Raw genomic sequence first — 14,023 nt, 5'->3', positions numbered from 1 at the left:
ATCTGTAATTTGAAGATTGTCTTGCATTCTGAAAATAAGCAGTTCCTTCCCTGCTTGCAGCTATATTTAGCAATGTGATCATCTAATGACATATTTTCTTACGTTAAAACACAGTCACACGAAAAAAAACAGTCCCTGTGATTCAAGACTTTGCCAGGAAAGGGAGAAGAGCTGGGGGTTGGGGAGAGAAAGGTGTATGTGTTGAACCCACCAAAACCAACCAAAAAAACACAAACAAACAAACAAAAAGGGAAAATTAAAAAACACAACTGAAGAAAAACCTCTCTAAAGCATCACCAAGACCTTTTCCAGCAAACTGACTTAGCCTGGTTTCAGTACTTCCGTCTTAGCATAAGGAAAGATTTAGGAGAGAGAGGAGCATATACTAACCCTTGTCCAATCTTCTCAAAACACGTGTACTTCTTTTTTGGATCACCCACACTCACAATACTTCCTATGGAAAAAAAAAAAGAGGATCTTATAAGCGCTTTTTTGTACAGCTGTAAGAACCAATTGTTCTTTAGGAGCAGCCCCACAGCCATAGCATGCTCTGCCAAGCTTCATGAACTACTTGTCAGAAATGCAGAGGCACACAAGCGCCAAGTCAGTCCTCAGTTATTTACACACATACCAGCTGTGACATTCCTCCCTCACAGGTATTTCTCTTCAGGAATGGTGGAAAACAGACATTAAGCACATTTAACCTTCACTAGAAGCCAGTGACTGCACGCTGCCAGGCACAGGATGGGGATACATGGCCCTCACATATGTAAACCTGCAACTTAAAGTGACCCCCAGCTTCAATATGCCAAATGATCTAAGATGTGCCTGAACTGCAATGTCCTCTGAAGTTGGAGGCCAGGGCTTCGTTCATCTTAGAGCCAACAGTCTGCTGAAAATGTAGCCAAAGATCTCCCTACACCACAACAATTTCTGACAGAAGAAAAGTATTTATGACATTTCCTTATCTGCACAACTGTAGCCATTACTGAGCCAATAACTGGGTTGCAAGACTCAGAGGGGTAGCTGGAGAAACTTTTCAGATCCAAATCTCCCCTGCCCTGGCCTGGGCATTGCTCGGATGCTCTTCTAGGAACCCAACAGTCAGTGCAGGTTTCAGCAGCAATTACAACTCAACTGCAGCATTGCTCCGGTTTTGGAGAGCAACCCAAGGCTATCTCAGATCATTCTCTCTTAAGGTGGCTGTTCAGCCAGAAGAAAGTGTGTTATTGTAGCTCTTAGGCAGAAAAGCACTTTGCCTGGTGTTCTGCACCATGGGTGGTAAGGGGCCACTCAGGCCCAAGGTGGATTGGGCACCCATGAGGAAGACAATGTTTTCTGTACAGGGGGAAGGAGCTCTCAGCACAAGGGCAGGAGGTGGTGGGCAGGCTGGATGGAATCATAAAATAGTTTGGGTTGGAAGGGACTTTAAAGATCGTCTAGTTCCAAAGCCCCTGCCATGGGCAGAGACATCCCACTAGATCGGGATAGATTTGCTGGAGTCCTGCAAGTTGCATGGCGGGTTGCAAAAGGGTAAACTGGAGAAGCTGACAAAAGGAGCATCACTCAATGCTCCCTACAAATATTAACTAATATCCATAACATCCGTATATCCAGCAGGCACCATGCCCCTTCTAGGCTGAAGAAACCAGAGCTCACAATTCCTAGAGCTCAGCTAGGAGCAAGTCTCCTCTCTAACAGCTCCAGAGTGGCTAACAAGATCAAGGAATGCAGAGATAATGTTTGCAAGTCACTCAGGCTGCCAACATATGGTGCTGCTTTCACAGGGATCTAGGGCTGAGCCTAAACAGATGTATTGTGGAAAAAAAAATTGTTCATGGTCATTAGGCCAAGAAATCCAGTAACAAGTAGAGTAAGAGCAGGCTATTTTTAGGTTGCACCGGAGAGCAGCCAAACCCACAGGGTTCAGGGCAGAGGTGAAAGAAGGGAATATGGTCCTTGTTTGGAAAGGAGGGCAAGAGACAAGTCCACCTATACAAAATCCACTGTAAAATTACAGAAGCAATGCGTCTGTCCTGAGGGCAAGTATTTCTGGACACCTGGTCACAAACTTTCCCTCAAAGCCAAACACAGGCTACAAGTTCAGAGAATTAGATGTGCAAATGCTTCCCCAAGGCAGAGTCAGGACAGAATGCTGTAGTGAGAAGAGGATGTTTAATGCTCTCATCCGTAAAATGAGATAACATTTCCTACTTTCCAAACAGTGAGGTGAAGATTCATTAATGTTTGCACCAATGTTGTGTTAATGCTAAGAGGTGGAGATTCATCTGCTTCCTTTTAACCTTCAGTACATGTAAATATAAATACGCCTTAAGATTTTAGTCATTTTTATTCACATGTCAAACTAAGGCATGAAAAAGTTGCAAGCCTTAGCACAAGTACAACTCCACTGCCCCTGGTGAAAAAACATCAGTTTACAACAGGATTTAAACTTCATTGCATATTTCTGACTTGCTCACATCTAGAAGCTGATACATATCAAAGGCCACTGAACTTCACACACATCTGTGTATTCATAATGTTAAAGAAGCAGTTCAGTGCTAAACACCACTTGCTGGAGCAAGCAAGGTGTCAGAAGGTACAGCTGCTTCCCAACACCCCTAAGAGCAGCACTTGCATTTCTCTTCATTACACAAGCAAGACTTTTTGTATTAGAATAGCACTGTTTTCTTGCCACAGTCCCTGCTTGCTCTAACTGAGCAAGCACAAAAATGGCTTGAATCCTCAATGGTCCTGCAAATTAAGTGAGTGAAGTTCCTATTTTGAAACAATGGGTATGAGTTTCCAATAGCAAGTAGTTCCACTTAACACGCCATCAATTCAATTTATGGTTTTTTTAGAGGAATGAGGTACTTGGATGCCATTTTAATTTTGGCTTTTAAAGTTATGCTCTCAGATTACATTTTCCTTCCTCTAGCTACTAGTCTTTGCTTCATAAAATACTGAACATTAGGGGTATCCCCTCAACTGAGGAGACCAGCCTGACTATAAAGGTGCTAACACAACTGACAGCAAGTGACAAGCAAGGTACGTATGTAATAAATACAGGATTAGTAGTTCAAAGAACGAGAAATGCTCCATCACAATAAAAACTGGCCCAGGATGAGGACAGAGATCAATTGCACAGAAGAGCTGGTTTAGCTGCTGGATATACCACGGCATAACCCAAAACCACCAAGCAGCAGAGGAGTACTTGAACTGAACCTGGGACCATTATAGACACTCGGACACAACAGAGAGACATGATCATTTTTTCTTAGAAACCACCACTGATTTGGGTACCCACACAACATTAAGGCACTTAAAAATAACCAAGTCACTTTACACCACGGTATTACGTAAGGTGAACTTGGGAAGGCATTAATTTTCTCTCCATCTTTTGGATACCTCATGTCCAACGCTTCAACATAGCCATCCACACTCATGGCACAATCTCAGACTTCCTAGTCAAGTAGATTTTACTTATTGAGGGCTTGTTTTGCAGAGCCTGAGGATCTAACTCCTCAAGGACTTCAGTTAGAATAACAGGTGCTCAGCTTACATCTATGCTCCCTCCTTACATCTGCCGCTGGTTTTGGCACACAGTCACAACACAGTGTCTTTGGTAAGGGATCTCAAAATTGAAATGTCAAAACATTTCAGCTCATTAAGATTTTGAGAAATCAATACAGCAGGACCTGAATTTTTTGTTGTTGTTGTTTAAATAGGACATACTTAATTTCTCCAAGATCTCTTCATCTGACATTTTTGGCTTTTTCTTTTGTTTCTCCGTGTTCCTGATCAGCATGTCAGGTGCTGTTGTGCTGTTTTCCGTGGGAGAAGAAATAGGAGAGGTTGCCACATCTCTGGTAGGAGGAGGAAGAGGTTCTATCACAGAGCGAGTGTATATCTAATTTTGTTGAGAAAAACACACATATTAATACAAATCAGATGAAGACTTAAACATGTCTAGTCACCTTGTTATTTTTGTTCTTGTTGTCAGAGACGTATTTCTACAGCTACTTTGTTAACAACTACATCACTAAGCAAGGACTCTCTTGTCCTCCCCTAAACTAGGCAGGTGATAATACAAAGGCACTTTTCCAGAAGGAATAGCTCCCACCACACCATGCAGTGTGGATGAGGATCCACAGCCAAAATTCAACCATGACTGCAGCAGCAGGGGCTGAAGAAGTATTTTTGCTCACAGATTTTGTGTGTTCAGGGCGTGGAGCTATCACAGGGGGTGGAGCTGCATCATCTTCATCATCTTCATCTTCAGACACTGACGGCACTGCAGGAGTCTCAGAGACAGCCTTTACATTCTGCATGCAAGAAAAAATAAAAACTTAATCACTTTTTATAAACAGAATCACAAACATTGGATTAAGACCCTTAGAGACTGCACTGAAGCAAAGGCAGGAAAAAATAAAAAAAAAAAGAACAGGCTAGCAAGTTACAATATCTGAAAAATTCAAACTCCAACAATACTGAGCCTTCACAGAAAAGGGAGAAGCAGTCCAGCACTGCCTGACACTGTTCAGACAGAGATTGTCATCTGGCTGTGTGATGGCAATCCTCTTCCCAAAGACCTGAGACCCACCTGGGCTCTCTCACTGCCTGCCTAACATCTACACAGCAGACCTAGCAATTCTGGGGACATCATCTGCGTCGGGAAATATCTGTCCCTGCTTATGTTGCTTACTTCAAACCTTGATCATGCAGATTAGAGATTTCTATCTTTAAATGTTTTAATTTGCATCGGAATTTTAATGTTTTCTCTAAATGTTGGGAGGTAGTTAACATTGGTTTAAGTATTAGACTGTATGCTAAACTCCTGAGGATTGATGTACAATGACATGTAATAATGAACAATGGCAGAAACATTCTCCTTTTCTATTTGCAGGGAGTTCTAAACGGTCAGATCTGAATATGATGCTTCTGAAAGGAGGCAGAACAAGACAACTCTAGATAATTATATAGCAGTGAGAAAACAAGAGATGACGGAATTGTGATTATGAATCATCTTAAACTGAAAGTTTTGTTTCTTCCATCTCACACTCACATAACGAAATACTACAAAGTTTTTCAGCTTGTGTCTTCTAACAAAGCAAACAGGAGTGGTGTCTGCCCTGGTAGGGACAGACTAAAGGTCAAGCAGAGAGAAGCAGAACCTTTTATTTCCTCTTCTGCTGCAGATTAGTTCAGTTAATTAACACTCATCTACATTAGTTTTGGTCAATCAGACATTGCAGGCCAGGCTAGTAATTATAAACTTTGTTAGACCACAGATGTTTATAGAGACATATAAATCTTGAAAGCAGAGCAGTTATCAAATTCTAGGTAAAGGAACTGAACAACTTCTATGAAAACAGAAGTACTTCTACACGTTAACTCTCTGTTTTCTATTCACTACTTCACTATTCACTAATAAAAAGCTTCTTCTGTTTACTTGATTCTCCCCATGCTGAAAAAAAAAATGTGAAAGGACCATGCCTGTTTCCATAAACATGTATTCACTACACAAATATATGTAAGTTTAGATCTTAAAACACTAAGCAAACCAAAAGTTTACATATAGTTAACTACTTTATGCAAGTTTTAAAATCTCCAAACTCAAGACAAAATGTGGATATAAGGCTTACCAATGTATTTGATGAATTGTAATCCTCTGTCGATTTATCTGAAAGAGACAGATAGTAATGCTGTTATAAATGAGTTGTAAACACAGCAGCAGTGGGGAGAAGAGGAAGAGACATTTCCTTTTGAAGGGTTAGGAAAAAAGGCTGCTCCCAAACCCAGGCATTATCTTCAGCTGCCCAGAACAAGCCAACACCTGGCAGATGTGGGAACATAAGTTAAAAAAAACCTTCAGACAAATGCCATTTTCCCAGAGCAACACCCAAATTAATACTGTCCTCCACCCATACACAAAAAAAAATTTCAATGCATTAAATCACCACCAGAGGCAGTGCAAGATGTTCAATCTCAGCCACCTAATCTCCCTGGAACAGCAACAAAGGGTCCCACGAATCAACTGGTGGGCTTCCTTTTTGACTATACATGCACATATGGGGAAGACCTGTGCTTTTACCCCTCCTTGGAGCCTTCCTAATTAAGAAACATGTCACCAGACTGGTATATGTCCTTAAAGGACCAAATCAGCAGTTAATTTTTAGAAAGGGAGGGAGTTAGAGTTGAAAGGGAAAACAAATGGTGATTGTGGGAGTTCTCCAGTGGGCAGATAATCCACACAAAGATGGCACAAAACTTTGGCAGCTTTGATTTTTTAGAGGAATTCAGCCAGCAGCTATCAAGCACCTAGCAGCTGAGGCATATTCCTCAATCATGGCACGTGGGAACAGAAACACCTTCAATCCAAGCATGCACAAAGCAGCATCCGCATCCACGCCAAGTGGTAACTGAAAGTGTTACAAATTTAGCTGCCTTTTTATACAGGGCTTTTTATCACTGGGAACCCTACACCAACACTCTGGGATCTGCCCTCCAGTTGCTGGCTGTAACCTTCAGAAAAATCTGTGTTTGGGGTTTTGGCTGACCTTTAGCTGGCTGACCTCCTCTCTTTTGTAGCTATGTGAGACACCAGGATTAACAGAACAGCCTTTTAAAGGAAGAGGGGTGCTTGAGAGCCACAGAATCTCACTCACATTTTCCTTGAAAAGACAGATCTGCTTGTTAATTAAATGAAAGAAACATCACAGGTAGTGACTAATGGAATGTTGGACAAAGCAGCTGTATGAGACAATCGCCATGTACCTGTGAAACTCATGTACTTCTGGCTGTTAGAGATCTTCTTGGAGTTGTAAAACTCCAATACATCCAGCACTGCCTGGGGGTTCTTCTTCTGCTCCGACTTGGTAATGTTGGAAGTCTGTAGTAAACGTGCCCACTGCTCCGGCATTCCCTGTGGGGAGATGTACCTCATTAGATCCCAGTCAGCCTAATGTGGTTCACAGCACACACACCTGCCACCACAGTTCTGCCACAGTTTCCAGGGTTACTTAGTGCTGTGAGATAAATAGGAGTAAAGAAGAGAGGAAAGGAAAAGAGGTGGTGGATCGATGCTTTCTTAGCCACTGTCTCTGTTACATGTCACACATTCCTTACATGGCCACACATTGCCACTATGTTCACGGGCCTCTGGCAATCCCCATGGCCTTTGAAGACCAAAATTCAAAAGATAGAAAGGAAAAGACCCAAATGCTGCAGCTCAGGAAGAGCCTTAAGTAGAAAAAAAAAAAAAAAACCACCAAAAACTTTATGCACAGGAATACACATATTTACACATATCCAAGAAAGACTATCGAACTATACACTGTATAGTATCTAGCACAATGAACATGCAACATTCATCAGAGTCCTCTTGCAGCACTAGAGTTCCTTGATAATACTGGTTTGGTGCCTGTTGTAACCAGAGCTGGGTAAGCAGTGATATTTACCTCCCGTATGAAGCTTAGAATTTCATTATAGAAAATAAATTTATCCAGAGTACTGCCTGACTTGTACCTTTCACCACGAACAAGAGTAACACTTTGTATAAATGAAGCAGCAAGTGAATGGAATCCTTTATCAATAAAGTTACCCTCCCTGTTTAACAGGATGGCTAGATATACCACTCAGGTAATGCCCCACTAGTACATCTACGTTAACTTAGGTAAGTCTAGAGGCCAACATGAAAAACACAACTGTACACGCAATTTGGCTTAGAAGAGCAAAGTCCCTGAAAAAGAAGCATATTAAGGACAAGTAAAAACAGCTCGCTCACAAACAATTTCTGTTGCTATTAAATATTACCTCAATAATGAAAATTAAGAGGAATAATACTATGAAATACAACTCTGTCTTCATAGCATTTTGCATGCTAATTAAAAAAAAAGCATAAAGGCATCCAATATTTAGCCTTAGGACAGCACACATGTTATGTCATAAATAGTTATGTGTAGTTGCACGTCTCCTAATGGGGAATTCTCAGACCCCCACTCGATGGATACGGACTATTCTGTAGACCTAATCCAGCTCTAGAAAAGGAAGGGACAGAAGGAGAGATATACCACGCTTTGCTGTTTTTGCTGTTCACATCGGCCAAAAAAAGCAGGAAAGAAAAAGTTTGCTGGCAGCCTGGGCTTCGAGGACGTGCCAAGTCTGACGAACAGTCTCTCAGCAGGATTTAGTGGGTAACCTCTGCAGATGTGTTTCAAAGGAGATCAAACTCGATGGTGGTGATAGCCTTTCCAGCATTACTATGTAAAAGATTGATGGGATCTGGCTCCCCCCAGCAACAGGGCAAACCACACAATTCCCTTCTACTCTAGGTGCACTTACTGTGAATTCTCCCGTGACTGCATCAAACCCCACATGAATTGTGTGTTCAAAGTCTGAAGGAAGGGAGATCTCTGGCCGTTCTTTCTCTTTCTTTTTATTGGCTGGAAGAGACAATAACAAAAAAGATGTAAAAACCCATCAAGAATTAAAACGCTCCCAGCAGCTTCCAATTTACCTACCCAAATACACCCCCTTTTGCTATTTACAAGATTTTGATCTGGGGCAGCCAAATAGCAACTTTAGAAACCTTCTTATCCCACTTAAGAGCAGCCACAGTGAGTGGACAAAAAAAAAAAAAAATCCAAGTCCACATACAAGACATGCATCAGCCAAGGAAACTGATAGCTTGAGTATGTCAAGTATCAACCGGTAAGGCTAAACTCAATAGCACAAGAGCTATTTACCTAAAATATTCACTCAGATTTACACAGGTCAGAATCAAAAGCACCACAGTGACAGTAAGTTGGAGTCATGCAGCTTTGAACATACTTTTTATTTGTTGTTTTAAGCAACTTTAAAAAAAAACAAAGTGCTGTTAAATATACACTTACCTCTCATATTTAGACAAGAACAAAATTAACTACAAATGCTGCTTATAAATTTCTTCCTTCATCCTACATCCTCAAAACAGAGTTTATGAAGAAAGCCAAATAAAATGTGCATGCTTTTGCTGCAAAATCTTATATGAGTAAGACCATTTATATTTGCATGGTCACAAAATGAACTAAATGTGGTTTTAATAACAGGCTTTGAAGACCCAGAGCAAGAGGCAGAACCTGGCAGGTGAGGAGCAGAAGTCAGAAAGAACCAGGAAAGGAAATAAATCAAAGCAGATGCACCCTGCAAATTTTCAAGTCAGGTCTTCATACAAGATTATTATTATGCCTTGGACAAGTTCATCTGTATTCGTGACTTAGTAAGGACTCCAGCTTTCTTGCAATATTTACTGTCCTCCAGAAATTGAGATCATTTCAAGGAAGAGCCTTGTTCCACTTGGATTTGCTGCTGCTTGGAGTTATAAAATAAGCAGAGCCAAGAGAAGGTGACTAAACCAATGTTTCCCAGCTGCTACCTTTTGTATCTAAAGCCAAATGGAATTTGTTTCATGGCTGGCATTCCCCAGTGCATTTTTGGCAACATGAATGCCAGCCCCCAGGTATTTCAGAAATCTGTGAGGCCAATACTCAGTATTGTGATTAGTTAACACTGCTGGTGACTAGTTGAGAAGAGATGGTCAGAACTTGCCCCAAAGGACCAAATCCTGTCTCCTTCACTGCCAGCTCTGGCACTGTTCTCTGCATCATTACAGAGTTACTGTTGCACAGAGTAATTTTGGAGAAAGAAAAGGATCCTTTTGGGAAAGGAAGATGGAACAGATTGTTTTCAATCCCTCTTTCAAACAAAGGGGATGTGGGAAGCTCAATCGAAGAAGAGTGACAGAGTTGCCAAGGGGAAGGAGGAGAGAAGCTGAAGTGCTGGAGGACTCATCACAGAGGGGGAGGTAGAAGGAGATAGAAGCAGATGCTTGTTAGCAGATGGTGAGCATCTGCAGCACAGAGGCCTGCCAAAGGAACAAGCAGCTGCATCCAGCAGGTATAGAGAAAAAGCTGCACGCATTAGTGGTGGGTGGAAAGCAAGAGGAAAAGAGAGGCAGACAGAGCTATCAGAGGCACCATATTCTATAGACCTGTCTGCAAAATGAGTCTGTTCTTCCAAGCCAAAGAGTAAGGAGTCAGCTCAGCCTAGAAGCCCATCACTCAGGTGAGGAAAAGGAGCACACCTGTACTAGCACCACAATGCAGGAGCACTGCACATGTGATGCACGCCCACACATGGTCCAGGACAATTGCCACAGTGGATTTGAACGTACCCCTAAAAAACTTCAGCACATGAAGTTGGTATCCAGAAGTCAATACGCTTTTTACAAGTGCTTTTATTTTATTTCTACATTCAGACAGCCAGAGTTCCCTGCTGCACACTCAAATCCCAATAAAGTTCTCTGCAATCAAGTTCTCTGCATTTCAGTATCCGTTAAACCAGCAAACTGAGATGACTGCTGACTTATCCAGCGCAGCAGACAACGGTCTGAATGAGCCTCACCTACACAGAGCAGTAATATCAGTTCTGGCAGGATTGATTAAATAATGAAATGGCCTCTGCCACATCAACATTGCAGCTCTCTGTTCATGTTCAACACAAAGGTAGAGAGTTTCAGTACAGCTACACTGCCATATAGCAATAGAAAGACATTTTTCTGCATTTATGACTTATGTTGTTTTCATACCCTCGAAGCAGTTAATGTTCTCCCAATTATCTTAATTTCCTAAGCAACCATTTCCTACAGCATCTCAACCCTTTGCATTTTCCGTGACTCTGAACAACTATCTGGGACAGCTACCACAAACTCACGCAACAATTACTTTGCCTTAGCTGTAACGTTACAGCAGGTGAAACCACAATTGTTCTCTATACTTTTTAAAATCTTCCTGCCTGCCCCAGTCACGGTTTTATAGTGCCCAGGCTGAATTGACCATCATGATAACATACACAAAGCTGACACGAATTCAGAGATTTTCCTCCATTAGTCTCGGAGGACAACAAACTTAAGAAGCTTTTGATCCAAAATCTGACAGCCTAAATATATTAAACCATTAATAGCACAATTGATTTTTTCAGTAAATATTTATGTCATAACAGGAGACAGAAGACAAAAATAATTATACACGCACTCTCCATCTTACTAAACACTTAATCTCCCCTCTACAGTGATCATAGTATCCTTGCAATAAGTCAAAGCCCTTGAAGAATCTTAAATAAAGATACACTCTAAATTGTGCAGATAGAGCACGACACTTCCAGAGCAGCTTTGCAAGGCGACATAGCTCAACGAAATCTGCAAACATGAATGAGGCCCGTGATTTAAGCACCATGTGTCCTTTACACCACAGCTCTGTTCACGCTCGGGTATAGTGCAATGGAAAAAACTCCTTTCAAAGCACCTTCAGCTAGAGCTGCCCTTCTTGATTCAGTGACTTGTAAAAGATGCCCTCAGGATTCCCCCACTTTGTTGGCTTCCCCTCTGATCAGGAATCACAAGCTCTCAACAGGTCTGTCAGCTGCTCCACAGCAGGACTCCACGTGTTTGAGCTGCACCTTTGTGTAAGGCACAACCTCTTCACCATCTTTTCCTTTAGTGCTGCTCCCTGCCCTGAGTAAAAGGCTACAAACGGATTAACAGCATCAACTTCAGCAGCTCTCAGGCTGCAGCATAAAAGCCCATGTCTGTATTTGCTAGCAAAATTAACTGCAGAGTATTTCAAATCTTTACAGGGTCTTTACAACCCCAGCAGAGGCTAAGCACAAATCACTGGCTTCCCTGGGTAAGGATCCAAAGGTGACAGATTTGCCCCAAATTACATTCCTCTAACTGAATTGAAAACAACTCCCCATTTAGGCCAGCCAAAATAAGAAATAACACCCAAATCATTTCAGGCACAAAGAGACTGTCTGAAGACCCAAGAGTTTCATTAATGTTTAAGCAGCAGGAGGGACTGAGAATGTAGTTATCATCATGAGATGAGGAATAGTTTTCATAAGATGAAAATCAACCCATCTGGAGTGAAGGTGACACTGCTAAAGGTATTTTTTGGCTCAACAGGAATCAGAGTACAGAAGCAACCATTCTCCTTCAGGTAGGTATATTGAAACAGAAGGCTCTGCTGGGCTTGGCTAAACAAAAATCTCTCATGTCTTGAAGCATCTGCTACTTTGGCCAATCTTCAGTAAACACAGACATCTTCAAACCAGCAGCAGCCTGTCTACTGATTTTACACAAACTGTTCACTTTTGCAGCTCTCCTTTAAAACCTACTTCAAACTAGCATTTCAGGTTGTATTTCTTTCACCCATAAATTTCAGGTGATTTCTTTGTTCTCTGCAACTGTTGAGCCTAGAGATTTAAAAAACCCACTCCCTTAAGTAAGCCAACAGAAAAATCCTGCAGCTCTTTAGAATTAATGTTCATAATGACAAGTTCTAACCAAGATCCAGCAAACTTTCAACATGGAGTTCCTGGGTTTCTAGATAGTAGAATCAAAAATCCATGTTTGTAAAATAATCCAAAGTTGCCAAAGGTATCAGATAATGACAAGGAGTGCTGTAATACTTAGTAGAAAATTAATCTATATCTTATTTAAACTACTGGAATTAGTAATATTGCTAACAAAAATTAAGGAGGCAGTCTCCCTCCTGAAGCCCAGGAAATTGAAGATACCTAGGCTTGTCTTTAGTTATCCAGTGTCCAGATAGCATTTCAATGCAGACTGTACAAAACAATTGGATGTGCTGGAAAGAGGAACTCCAAAAAATAGGTCAGCTATAAAAAGAAACCAGCATGTATTAGGGGATGGAGATTTTTTCCTTACACCACTTCAAAAGATTCATGAGAGAGAGGTTTTAAAAATATCCTGATCTTAAAAATTAGAATTTCATGTAGAGTTCACAGTTCCTATCTCCATTTCCATCTGTCACAGTCCCTGAAACAGGAGAAAATTCCTTCAGTTCACAAGAAAAGCGCAAGAACTTGCAGTAATGGATTATTCTTAACAGCAAGTAGACAGCATCTGACCCAAACCCCAGAACAGAGTAAATGACCACATAGTAACATGACAGGCCTGGCAGAAGATGGCCTGTTAGTTATGCCTCACTCAAATTATTTGCTGTTAAAGACAACAACCAACCAAAAGACCTGTCCCCATTCCCCACAAAGAAATTGCCAATACCAGCTTATAACTGGTACAAAAAGTTATCTTTCTCAAGACCACCAAGGACAAGGTAAGCTGGGAAGGGGCAGAGCTTGCCTCAGTTTTCAGGGACATTGTTCTCATAATGTAAGGGGGGATGGAGCACAAAACAGAGAAAGTGAGATGGTTCACATGTGGCAGGATTCATCTTTATAAAAATCACATCTACAGCCAGCACCTTATGTACCCCAAAATAACCAAGAGAGCTGTGCAAGAAACAAACACACATTTTCTAAAACCTAAACCATCACTAGCCATCAGGTGCTCAACTAAGGTCATTCAGAGCAACATTCAGACAGGATGTTTATAGGAAGAGACAAAATACTGTACTTTTATCTCCTGGTAAAATAGCTCGGTAAAATCGATCCTTCCTTTTCTTTTCTTCTGGGTTGGGAGGCAAAGGTTTTGAACCATGGTTTAAAGTCCCAGCGTCTTTGCTTCCCGATCCAATCATAGTGCTGGTATTTCTCATCGGAGGAGCCGGTGGTTTGTCTTCTGTTTCAACTCCATTGTTAGACATCTTCACTTGGGGAGGCCGTTACTAGGAACAGGAAAAAGAAAAGTCATAAGAAGCCTTGTTTATTTTTTGTAAACTAGAATCACACATTGTCACATAAACCACAACCAGGTATTTGCAGCTCAGCTTGTAACCTCATACCAATCCAGACCCAGTGCCGGTGCAACAAATTTTACTCAACCTCCAACTTTTTTCTATTAACAAAACTATCTTCAAGCTTTTGAGTAATTTATCATTAAGAAACACCTGCTTCAGGATACAGCCAGTTCTCATGAAAACCATGAAGCAAAGCATAGGATGGGGAGGTAGAGTGATAAATCTGAGGTAGCAAAGAGAGGAGCCTGAGAGGAGCCACCAAATTG

The 14,023-nt window shown here is 41.4% G+C and overlaps 1 protein-coding gene across 5 annotated transcripts in view; it reads right to left on the bottom strand.

The window, feature by feature from the left end:
- The window catches only part of PAK1 (p21 (RAC1) activated kinase 1), an 86,541-nt gene that overhangs the window by 15,830 nt on the left and 56,688 nt on the right, over window positions 1–14,023 (bottom strand). For all 5 annotated transcript variants that reach the window (XM_069883251.1, XM_069883252.1, XM_069883254.1 and 2 more), the window contains 7 exons: window positions 13,475–13,685; window positions 8,344–8,444; window positions 6,778–6,925; window positions 5,646–5,683; window positions 4,209–4,325; window positions 3,736–3,910; window positions 391–454 (listed from right to left, as the gene is read on the bottom strand). In XM_069883251.1, coding sequence (XP_069739352.1) covers window positions 391–454; window positions 3,736–3,910; window positions 4,209–4,325; window positions 5,646–5,683; window positions 6,778–6,925; window positions 8,344–8,444; window positions 13,475–13,664 — 833 coding nt within the window. In that variant the 5' untranslated portion in view covers window positions 13,665–13,685. The remainder of the gene's footprint in view (window positions 1–390; window positions 455–3,735; window positions 3,911–4,208; window positions 4,326–5,645; window positions 5,684–6,777; window positions 6,926–8,343; window positions 8,445–13,474; window positions 13,686–14,023) is intronic.

The sequence above is a fragment of the Phaenicophaeus curvirostris genome, chromosome 1 (assembly GCF_032191515.1).
Source record: "Phaenicophaeus curvirostris isolate KB17595 chromosome 1, BPBGC_Pcur_1.0, whole genome shotgun sequence".
NCBI classification, from domain to species: domain Eukaryota; kingdom Metazoa; phylum Chordata; class Aves; order Cuculiformes; family Cuculidae; genus Phaenicophaeus; species Phaenicophaeus curvirostris.
The sequence above is the reverse complement of the archived record's forward strand: the minus strand, read 5'-3'. Positions and strand labels throughout refer to the sequence as shown.